The sequence below is a fragment of the Hesperophylax consimilis genome, chromosome 5 (assembly GCF_061612785.1).
Source record: "Hesperophylax consimilis isolate HC1 chromosome 5, BYU_Hcon_1.0, whole genome shotgun sequence".
Lineage (NCBI taxonomy): Eukaryota > Metazoa > Arthropoda > Insecta > Trichoptera > Limnephilidae > Hesperophylax > Hesperophylax consimilis.
The window spans coordinates 16,828,853-16,841,656 of record NC_142840.1 but is presented as its reverse complement, the minus strand read 5'-3'; the positions used below and the strand labels follow the sequence as shown (position 1 = coordinate 16,841,656).

The window sequence follows — 12,804 nt, the reverse complement described above, 5'->3', positions numbered from 1 at the left end:
TGCCAGTATTTGCCGCCATATAGTCCAGATTGCTACGCTATCGCCTATGGCAGCCCGCGTTGTTTCATTTTGCCAGTATTTGCCGCCATATAGTCCAGATTGCTACGCTATTGCTTATGGCAGCCCGCGTTGTGCATTTTGCCAGTATTTGCCGCCATATAGTCCAGATTGCTACGCTATCGCCTATGGCAGCCCGCGTTGTTTCATTTTGCCAGTATTTGCCGCCATATAGTCCAGATTGCTACGCTATCGCTTATGGCAGCCCGCGTTGTGCATTTTGCCAGTATTTGCCGCCATATAGTCCAGATTGCTACGCTATCGCCTATGGCAGCCCGCGTTGTTTCATTTTGCCAGTATTTGCCGCCATATAGTCCAGATTGCTACGCTATCGCCTATGGCAGCCCGCGTTGTTTCATTTTGCCAGTATTTGCCGCCATATAGTCCAGATTGCTACGCTATTGCTTATGGCAGCCCGCGTTGTGCATTTTGCCAGTATTTGCCGCCATATAGTCCAGATTGCTACGCTATCGCCTATGGCAGCCCGCGTTGTTTCATTTTGCCAGTATTTGCCGCCATATAGTCCAGATTGCTACGCTATCGCTTATGGCAGCCCGCGTTGTGCATTTTGCCAGTATTTGCCGCCATATAGTCCAGATTGCTACGCTATCGCCTATGGCAGCCCGCGTTGTTTCATTTTGCCAGTATTTGCCGCCATATAGTCCAGATTGCTACGCTATCGCCTATGGCAGCCCGCGTTGTTTCATTTTGCCAGTATTTGCCGCCATATAGTCCAGATTGCTACGCTATCGCCTATGGCAGCCCGCGTTGTTTCATTTTGCCAGTATTTGCCGCCATATAGTCCAGATTGCTACGCTATTGCTTATGGCAGCCCGCGTTGTGCATTTTGCCAGTATTTGCCGCCATATAGTCCAGATTGCTACGCTATCGCCTATGGCAGCCCGCGTTGTTTCATTTTGCCAGTATTTGCCGCCATATAGTCCAGATTGCTACGCTATTGCTTATGGCAGCCCGCGTTGTGCATTTTGCCAGTATTTGCCGCCATATAGTCCAGATTGCTACGCTATCGCCTATGGCAGCCCGCGTTGTTTCATTTTGCCAGTATTTGCCGCCATATAGTCCAGATTGCTACGCTATCGCCTATGGCAGCCCGCGTTGTTTCATTTTGCCAGTATTTGCCGCCATATAGTCCAGATTGCTACGCTATCGCCTATGGCAGCCCGCGTTGTTTCATTTTGCCAGTATTTGCCGCCATATAGTCCAGATTGCTACGCTATCGCCTATGGCAGCCCGCGTTGTTTCATTTTGCCAGTATTTACCGCCATATAGTCCAGATTGCTACGCTATCGCCTATGGCAGCCCGCGTTGTTTCATTTTGCCAGTATTTGCCGCCATATAGTCCAGATTGCTACGCTATCGCCTATGGCAGCCCGCGTTGTGCATTTTGCCCGTATTTGCGCCATATAGTCCAGATTGCTACGCTATCGCCTATGGCAGCCCGCGTTGTTTCATTTCGCCAGTATTTGCCGCCATATAGTCCAGATTGCTACGCTATCGCCTATGGCAGCCCGCGTTGTGCATTTTGCCCGTATTTGCGCCATATAGTCCAGATTGCTACGCTATCGCCTATGGCAGCCCGCGTTATTTCATTTTGCCAGTATTTGCCGCCATATAGTCCAGATTGCTACGCTATCGCCTATGGCAGCCCGCGTTGTTTCATTTTGCCAGTATTTGCCGCCATATAGTCCAGATTGCTACGCTATCGCCTATGGCAGCCCGCGTTGTGCATTTTGCCAGTATTTGCCGCCATATAGTCCAGATTGCTACGCTATCGCCTATGGCAGCCCGCGTTGTTTCATTTTGCCAGTATTTGCCGCCATATAGTCCAGATTGCTACGCTATCGCCTATGGCAGCCCGCGTTGTGCATTTTGCCAGTATTTGCCGCCATATAGTCCAGATTGCTACGCTATCGCCTATGGCAGCCCGCGTTGTTTCATTTTGCCAGTATTTGCCGCCATATAGTCCAGATTGCTACGCTATCGCCTATGGCAGCCCGCGTTGTTTCATTTTGCCAGTATTTGCCGCCATATAGTCCAGATTGCTACGCTATCGCCTATGGCAGCCCGCGTTGTTTCATTTTGCCAGTATTTGCCGCCATATAGTCCAGATTGCTACGCTATCGCCTATGGCAGCCCGCGTTGTGCATTTTGCCAGTATTTGCCGCCATATAGTCCAGATTGCTACGCTATCGCCTATGGCAGCCCGCGTTGTTTCATTTTGCCAGTATTTGCCGCCATATAGTCCAGATTGCTACGCTATCGCCTATGGCAGCCCGCGTTGTTTCATTTTGCCAGTATTTGCCGCCATATAGTCCAGATTGCTACGCTATCGCCTATGGCAGCCCGCGTTGTGCATTTTGCCAGTATTTGCCGCCATATAGTCCAGATTGCTACGCTATCGCCTATGGCAGCCCGCGTTGTTTCATTTTGCCAGTATTTGCCGCCATATAGTCCAGATTGCTACGCTATCGCCTATGGCAGCCCGCGTTGTTTCATTTTGCCAGTATTTGCCGCCATATAGTCCAGATTGCTACGCTATCGCCTATGGCAGCCCGCGTTGTTTCATTTTGCCAGTATTTGCCGCCATATAGTCCAGATTGCTACGCTATCGCCTATGGCAGCCCGCGTTGTTGCATTTTGCCAGTATTTTGACGAAGCTGTGCGTATCAATAAATTACATACTTACCTATAGTATTTGATTAACCTCTGCCCTGTTTTTGTTGGATCCCTGTAAAATTTTCTGGATATACTGGAATGAAATTTTTTTAAATTAAGGTTTTAACAACAAATTCATACGATTTCACGTTGAAGGGTTCTCACCCAGTTGTATTACCTCTCGAATGTAAATTCTGTAGCCTGCGGACTTCCCAGTCAACACGAGTGCCCAAAATTCAAAGAGAAAAGTTTTATAAATGTTTTTTTTTTCATTTCAACGTAATCTAATATTTCCGTGGGGTTGTATACTGCACACAGATTATATGTAGGTGTAAGTATAATATTTTCACCCTTTTAACATAAATGAAATAAATATTTAATACAAGTCTTGTATGAAAGTCGAGCAATTGTTTATTTTTCGTATCATGTTCTAAATATTGAAAGTTTGCTCGAGATTTTTAGAGGTTTCCTTTTTTTACAAGACAAAAATAATAACGAAATTTAATTACTTTTATTCTTGGTTCGTTTTCGTAATTTAAAAAAAAGTCAATTATCAATAACTGAAAACTAAATGATATATCATTCTTTCACCCTCAGATAACCTATTGTTTATAAAAAGGTTTCGAATCGAATCGTCTCGGGTTCTCTTGGAAATGCGACGAAATGTGAAATATTTTTCACGCCCACAAACAAAAACAGATTCAAATATTTATTTATTCATTTTCCGGAACACATTTTACATTTTATTGGTTTGTACATATTTAATATGGGTACCAAAAATAAAAACAGTTGTGGATTTTTCCTAGGGACTTTGTTTGTAATCAGACAAGATATAAACATTAATTAAATTGGTTTCAAAATTATGTAAAATAAATCGCTCATGGCAAGTCCGACAAAACATCGTTTTATGGACGTGGACATCTGCCCTGACGACGGGCACTTTAACGTTGTCCGAAACGTTGGCTAAAGAAGGAGGAAGCACAACACGGGATAATAACTCAAAAATTAATCACGATTGGCCGTGAAAATCCGAAGATATTTTTTTATTGAATTCGTAATAAGGTGGTTAATGAAGATTACCAGTTCACATATTATATATTTCAAGACAAAACACGTTTCATGTCACGGTTTTTATCATCGTTTATTTCGATATTTACATGTATTTATTTCATTATAGAAGTCAATATTAGCGATTCTCAAAAATCGGATAAAATAGGTATATATAGGATATATTTATCCAAGACACTATCTAGATTGCATTTAGTATTGTAAAAATTTTCTGCTTTATCTGTTTCAAATGTTCGTTTACGAATCACTAATATTGTCTTCATCAAATAAATATTACAAGTTGAGAATTAACTAGAAAATTAAAGGAAAGGGTTATTTATTTATTATTTATATTTATTAATATTCACATTTATTATTTAACGATGATCAACATTATTTGTTTTGTAGTCGTCGTTCTTTTCAATGTTAAATTTGTTTGTATACGTAACTGTATATATTATGATAATATGGTATAATTAACGTAATAGCATTTGTTTTTACTTGGGTGTCCGCATATAAGATAAATAAATATGCAAACATTAAAGAATACTGAAAGGCGTTATTTAGGTCAAAAGAAATAGCCAAAATATAGTATTTTTCTGCATAAAAAAATATGGTAATATGTCAACCTTAAGATTTTGTTTTGAAATGTTTTATAATAATTCAAAATAAAATCTTCAGTTTGAAGTCACCTTTTCATTCATCTATGCACGTTTTCGTTGGGTTCCTGAATAATGCAACGTATACTTAATTCAAAAATTACAAAATTACCTTTTTTACAGCGAATTTTTTTCCTCGTGGTCTCTTTGACCCTTTCGTGGGGCTCGAGTCCCAATTATTTTCATTATTTATAAGTTATTTTTTCCATAATCTTTTTGTTTTATATCTGAATGCGTTTTTCACTGCGCCACCGAGTACCAAAATTCAATCACACCAACACACTTCCTATTTTATAAGGCTACATTCATTATGAAACAATTTTCACTCACCATTCTCCGATAATGATGCAAACATTGATAGAATTTTCCGCATATGTTGTAGATACTAATTAAATAATTTTGTTGCACTTGGGAGTGATGAACGTTTGTTTTTAAGTGCCGTTTTAATACTCTCGCCTAATTAGTAGCTTATGCACCTGTAACCCAGACTTAAACCCGGGTCGTAAATAGTAGTGATACCTTTTCGAACGGTTTCACAATTATGATGAATGGAATTTAATCAATGGTCTGATACTTTCGTTTAAGTTACTAACATCAATGTATGGAAGGAGTTAGAAAACCGGAAAAATAAGGGAGAAAATAATTTAACCGTAAAATATATTAACAACTCACCTAAAATTGTCAATGTTCAACCAAAAAACTCCAGCCATATAAACGCCTCATCTACTACCAGAACATCATGTGCATCAGAACAAAACTAAAGGAGTTCAGAAGGCCAGCTAATAATTGTACTAAGCTTGTAAGAATTTTATTAGTAAGACGATTAAACCTTGACCTTTAATTGAGGTAGTACTATTTATATTATGGCGGGGTTAGGTTATCAAATTACTTTAAACAAGAGAATTCTATTGTTTCAACCAACAAATATCTCTGGAATGATACTTGTACTAAGCTAGGCATTTTGTGCCCATCTCTCTGTTTGGTTCCATAATGGAACAGGTTGCATAGATACAAAATAGGCCGTAAATAATTTTAATATTATTATTAACTGCGCAAATTATAATACGTGCCCTATTTATGCATCCATCTTGTTCGTCTTGTAGTAATCTTTATTTATGATATTCCAAACACGAAAAGACCATGTCTTAACTACATGATCGATGTTCCCGGAGGTGTCAATACATTTTTGTGAGGAAAACTCGTGATGTTGGGAGTGGGTATATTTATTGCACGTTCTCGATTCGCTTGAGGAAAATATCATTTTAGTTTATGTTCTCCTCGCACGTAATTTTAGGCACGCTATCCCTAATATTTAATATATTGCGCCTTTTGTTGTCAATATTGTTTATGACAATACAAGATAGTTTATATCTACATATTGTGTACGTGTTATTGCTTGCCGTGACTTCTTTTGTGATTCGGAGGTTTTCCTGAACTAAAAGTGTATGTACCTTGTACCAATTTGTAAACCACATTTTCACAAATTGATACAAGGTACGTAAACTTTTAGTTCAGGAAAAGTTAGCCCATATTTTATTAAATACATCTATTGGAATTCCGTTAAAAAAATTATAATAGTATATAATATCACAACACTGCATCGATATTTACATTTATTCGAAGTAAAACGTATTTAGCCGAATTCAAACCTTTGTGAAAATGTATGTATTCTAAAATTAATTAGTTTCAAATGTTTTCCACAAAATTTTTTTGGTAAATCGTGAAAATTTTAGTAAAATATTAGTTTTTAGAAGTAATTTGGATAATTTATGTTGAGAAAACATTAAAAATTATCATTTCTGAACGCAAGTTTGTTATGAAATAAAGTGTAAAATATTTAAATTTTAAAGCAGGGCAAATTTGTGGTCTCTTGGCGGTGTTTTTTCACCCGGGGTATAAAGTTTATATAATAATTCTGTTTAAAATTATATTCTAAAAATGCTTTATATTCACTCAAGCGCACACATTTTTTCCTAATTAGACAGACACCTCATGCATGTATTCTTTCAATATTATGTATCTCATCATGTGGCATTATTGGTACACTTAAGTGAATAGAAAAATTCTTTATATTCACTCAAGTGCACACATTTCTTCCTAATTAGACATCTCATGCATGTACTCTTCGAATATTATGTATCTATAAACTGTTATTTGTGAAATGTAAATGGATTATACTGTTTTTCACAATAAATCAATAAATCAATCTCATTTTGTGGCATTATTGGCATATTTCCGTGGCATTCAGTCTCTGTCTATAGACATTGCTAAACTGTGCACACCATAACAAAATAAAACGGACAATGACTTCCGTAAATGTATGTAAATAATCCATTATGTTTTTTGTTTATTGTTTTAATTTGAAAAAAAATTTACGCTAACCTCATTGTCTACGCCATCTTTGGGGTTGCTGTGTCTCTTTGAGGGTCTTTTTGTGGAAAGAAAGGATTAGCTATTATTGCAGAAGGGATTAAAAACCTAAGCCGAATTTTATTTTTTTTTAAATATTAATAAAGTTCTTAAAGCGCCCCATGAATAATACTGACAATAAAATATTGAAATTTATTTATGAATAAAAGAAATGGAAATTCATCTTCTGTCACGCAAACCCAAACTCAATTCTAAAAATTAATATTGACAATGTTATTGAGCTTGTAGATATTATACAGTATCTATGCTTTTATACCTTGTTGACCTTTCTTTCTAAGTCTCTTTTTCGAGGTAATCTAAAATATATTGCATCCTCTCTGTGAGCGAATTATTCCACGGTACTAACGTAACTCAAACACTTATTTCACGTAGCTAACATACCTCATTTGTGTATTCCACGTTGCCTACATACCCTATGCACGTATTCCACGATGTTAATATTGGTTATCCTTGTTCGGTTGCAGGAAGACGGGTCCGCGAGAGCTGCGCTGCACGCCCGACTGGAGCGAGGGGGCCGTCAGTGGGGACCATCTCTGGTCTCCCACTTCGGTCTCAGGAGATTGCTGCTATGTGGGAGACCAAGACTGCACGGTAAATACATTCACTAACTATTACCATACCATTATGCATGCATATTATCAGAATTTCGGCAAGTTCCGTTAGACCCTGGACCATCAAATATTTCTAACTTGTACTTCTGTGAACAATAGACCTCGCGTTTAAAATGCATTTTTCCGTTATTCATCATAAGAATTGTAAGTAGATACTATCTGCAAACATTGTGTTATGACAAATTCCATGGGAACTATTGATTTCCTGTTTGTGGTAAGTTAGCTGAAGGAAGTAGGGGGGGGGGGGGGGTGTAAAGTACCTGGCTATTTACTTTTTCAAAAATTCCCCAGTATTTCAAAAGCAGAATTTTTTTCCTATCGTTAGGAAAAAAATTACCATTACGTTACCATTGTTTAACAAATATATTAAAGAATAAATAAAAAAAAAAATAAAAAATCGAAAGTTAGTAAACTTGACAAACTACGACATTTATCCATTGAATTATTTATTCTGTGATACAATGACAATACGCATTATATTCATACTAATCGAACGAAAATGTAGCACCGCTCATGAAAAGGATATCCATTCAAAGAATATGTTTATGAACGGACCGCTAAAGTATGTCCACTGGACCTAGTTCAGTAAAAACGCATCATCTTTACTCTATCAAAAATTTTAACAAAATAAATACGTATTCCCACAAAAAAAATGATTACTTCATAAAATAATTTAAGTATCACTTCGTCGCTTTCTGATATATTATAAGTACATAGTTACAATTTTGAAAAATTAAAGTTCAATGAACTTGAATATTGTTACGCATTACCCAACAAGCCAACAACCAATATCAGTGTGTTTAATTTATATGAAAACCCATATCACCAAAGGTGTTTTTTTTCAAAACTTGACAAGAATGTGTACCTACCATCTGCTTTATTATGTTGATTTTTTCCATATCAAGCAATTTTTTCATTCTGAATGTATTTTTTTCCAATTTGCAAATGCCAATGTATGTAGTGCTTTAAAAAAATAAAACACATCTTTTCTTAATTATTTATAAAAAACACGGAACAGATTAAGATTTCACTTCCAAATTACAGTCTTCTGAGGGCGTGTCGAGGATATAAATGTACAAAAGAACGTTATGGTGTATGATGTATTACCACGAAAACATTTTTGATCAGAAGAAAATGGGTTCCCTTGTATATTCCTTTATAAGTAAATCTATTGTAATAAACAGATTTACATCCAGCAACTTTACAACGATGAATTGTTGTTCTTTTACTATGGCTTTAATTAAAATTTTCAATGTAGGATAAAATTACCTTTTTGAAGCTTTTCAGTGAGTATTTCGCCGTAATCGTCAAAGTAACGTCAACCATTAAAATGCCTTTCAGCTTTTTTAAACACTTAACCAATTAATGTGGTTACAAGACAAACGTGACTCGTATAATATATATTATCTAATATTTATTTAATATCAACGGTATAAATATATTATAAATCGTATACAATGACATCAGAAAGTATGAAATGAAAAGAAATTCTAGAAGGATATAAAAGTAAAAGATAAAAGTGCATGCATAACTTATAAGTGACTTAGGTTAAATTAATATTGATTGTAAGTATATGGTAGTATAGCCTTCTTGTACCTACATTCCGTGAAGTAATAAATCCGAAATTACTCATTGTTTGTGTAGTGTTTGAAATGCTCAGTCCCGGTATTGTTACATTTAACGTGATTTTGGAACGAGTAGCTCTCGTAGGTATATGAAATTTAATGAGGTTAAGTAAATCCTGACTGTCTATACTACCATTTAAAAATTTGAAGATAAATAATAAGTCGGATATATTTCTTCGATCTGAGGTTTTTATATAAAATTATTAGCAATTTTTTTCATGAATTGGAATAGCGGATATAATAACATTTTCAAATAAAATTATCATAATTTTTTTTCATATTAAAATGTAAATTAGGTATTTTAAACATATTGTATCAAATATAACATGGATCATTATATTTGCTGTGATTATATCTTTTTTATTATTATTTTGAATTTCGTTTCTTCTCCCTTTTACACTACTTAAATAATGGAGACAAGAGGCACAATATGGTGCAAATATATATATATTACCTATACCTTCTTGTTAAAACACAAATTTTAATTGAAGAATTTAATGTTGAAATTTACCTAATAGTATTTTTGTGTATAAGTATTAATAATAATAATAATAATAATGATTGGATTATTTATATAGCGCCGTTTTCGTGAGAAAATCACCTCAAGGACCTCACCTTGATTATATAATACATGTATTTATGTATGATACTTATCTTATTATATTTTTTTTACTTACATATTTACTATGAAGGCCTAAAGGGGCATTAATAAAACGTTAAAATAATTAAAACATTTATTTTCCCAAAATATCAATGATTCAACATTATTATTCGGTTTAACTGATAAATAATATATAAACTTGTTTTATTCTCACTACCTCGTAGATATTTGTTTTTAATTTTTATTTCTTAGAAGAATTCGGCAATCAATTGTGACAAGAGTTGTGCCATTTCACAATTCTTTGAACGTTTGTTTATTAAAGAATTTTAAATTCCAACAGTAAGTGGAGAATGAAAATTATTGTCAATTCTAAGAAATGTTTTGTGAAAGTCACTACAAGCTACGAAAAACAAATTAAAATATTAACCTAGCCTACGTTAGCTATTTAACCTAGTTGTAGGTTTCATCACTTTTCATGACTTTATATCACTTTTTAGAGTAGTTTTGAATTTTTATTTTGATAAGTTATCCTGTCATCGGAAATTTACATTACTTAATTAATATAAAATGGATACATTAATTTTGTTGCTTTACATCTTAGGAATAACCTGGAGTATTCTTATAAATTAAATATTCATTTGCACTTAACACATGTGCGCGCTAAGCCATCGTTTTATAGTTTTGCGGTGTGTCTGTAACTTTGTTTCAGTGAACTCTGGAATTGGAATTTACTTTGAATTAAAGTGTCACCATTTTCAAAGTTGGAATTTTACGATTTATGTTCACCCAAATTCGCCGTTATTTAATTAGCACAGACTTTTATCATTTTGAAATATGCCGATTTTCAGATATTTGATTAATCTATTGGCTTGCTCTCTCTGCGCCAGTGCAAGACAATTGCTAAGAAAAGATAAAACAGCAAATGCTGCCGATGATGTATGTGTATCCATCAGAATCACAAGAGCACTAGTAAATTGGAAAAGAAACCTAAAATAGTGAAAAAAAAAATATTTTACGGCTAGTATATATTTTTTTAATATTTTTATGAAGTAATGTTTTTCTTAACTGTAAATGTTCGTTTTTCGACTTGACCTTCATTTAATACGAAATATGTTCTCATTTCATTAACCTTCGTATGCAATGAGAACCTTAATATTTTTTTAGACTCAATTCATATTTAAAATTCAGCGCTGTACCAAAAGCTGACAGAAAAGGGTCCTAATTTTACTTTGATCAGACTTTAATGCGAGTCAACATCCACTCAGGACGCGTAAAGTAGAGAACTGGGCAAAATAACAGGATAATAAATATGTTTTCAAGGATCACACTTAAAGTCTCGCCGATAACATTTTTACAACTCCCAGTCGACGAAGCATTTGATCGCTCGGAAATGTTGCATATTTTGTTTTAACTGGAATTTTTATTTATTTTGTTGGTTTTATTTTACCCACTCCTTTTAAGTGGTACCTCTGTGTACGTAAAAGGATACAATCTATTTAGAATTGAAAATATCACTATCTGTTTTCTGTACAATCCTATTCCCTTTGGACCGAATATTGCATAGTTTCTCCATAGATCTTCGAGCGAAACAATTGCATTCTCCTATTCTTCCGTTGTGTAAAAGTTTATTATGTTTAATTCCATGCACTCTAGGAACCTGGGGAAATAGCAAATGAAAACCCAACTTTTTCAAAACCCTCACTATCACTCCTCGTTTCTTCATTTAGCAACCATTTTTACTCTTTGAGGTCCGTACAAAAAATAACCTGTGGAATATTTGTAAGTATTATCTATTTCGTAAAAACTAAAAAGCTGAAAACTTAACTAGATGATATTGGCATGTCATCTAGAATATCATCCATTTCTCTATAATTTTTCTGAACAGCTTATTATCTACCTCTGCATTCTTTCTTAAAATTAAAAAAAAATGGTATTTATTTTGATGTTGTATATGTTCGTACAAGTATGTGTTGTACATTATTTGTACCTAAGCGTAGCGTGTATATTGTTAGTAATATTTCAACAAATACAGAGCTTCAGTTGTTTTTTAGGTTTTTAATGCAAAAATATTAATCTTACCAATACAAACACAAGATTCTTTCAGGATTATTCGAATAAATATTATTATTTTAAACTTATGGTTTAAACCAGGGTTAAAAGCACAATTCGCAAAGTAACGTCAAATCGCCGAACGAGTTTAGTACTAAGTAAGAAGCATTTTCGAGCATCATTCATGAAACTAATTTTAAAACAAAGCCGGGTCACCTTGCTTAAGTCTATTTTGTGCGGTGATGTCGTTAATGCTTATATTTGAATTTAGCATCCTCGTTTGTTACTAAGGGTGTGGCTGAATATAATTTTCTCTGGATGAATATTTTATATTTCTATGAAAATGTAGTTGAGTAGCCTGTAAAATAAGCTAACGTTTTTATAAAGTCGTGATAGCGTGGAATGGACTTTTAATTTCGACTTCAGTCTCCCCCTTTTGACATGTTTGCTCGCAATAAATACAATTTAAGGTAGGAGAGCAAAAACTTGGTACGTTTTAAAGTTTAATTTTGTTTAATGAAAAATACATAGAAATTGTTATTTCTCGTTATTTTTTCTACAACCCTCTTTGACGGAATAAGCAATGTATGTTTACATATTGTTGTACACTGTTATTTAACGTTTGGTTTTTATACTTTGTTATACCGAAGATCCGGAACAGAGAGGTTCTCCGAGTCTTGAACGAGCTGAAAGTTGACAAAGCCAGTGGGCTGGACGGAATACCTGCCTTGGTCCTTAAGAGGTGTTCTGCAGAAATAACTCCAGTGCTCGCGAAATTATTTAGGCTCTCTCTCAAAGGTGGAAAGGTGCCTGATCTTTGGAAAAAGGCAATCGTCTACCCAATTCCAAAAAAGGGGGACCGCTCCGACCCTTCTAACTACCGCCCCATAGCCATCACTTCCATACTCTCGAAGGTATTGGAAAGGGTGGTTAACAACAAATTGCTCATATATCTCGAGAATAACAATATCCTAAGCGATCGGCAATATGGATTTCGTCGAAACCGATCGTGTGGCGATCTACTCGGATATGTGACGCATATTTGGGGG

General features: G+C 35.1%; 1 protein-coding gene across 1 annotated transcript in view; it reads left to right on the top strand.

Moving 5' to 3' along the window:
- The window catches only part of rdgA (retinal degeneration A), a 539,333-nt gene that overhangs the window by 332,279 nt on the left and 194,250 nt on the right, over nt 1–12,804 (top strand). Inside the window, exons 6-7 of the mRNA XM_089632263.1 lie at nt 2,950–2,981; nt 7,353–7,460. Of these exons, the coding sequence (XP_089488389.1) occupies nt 2,950–2,981; nt 7,353–7,460 (140 nt within the window). The remainder of the gene's footprint in view (nt 1–2,949; nt 2,982–7,352; nt 7,461–12,804) is intronic.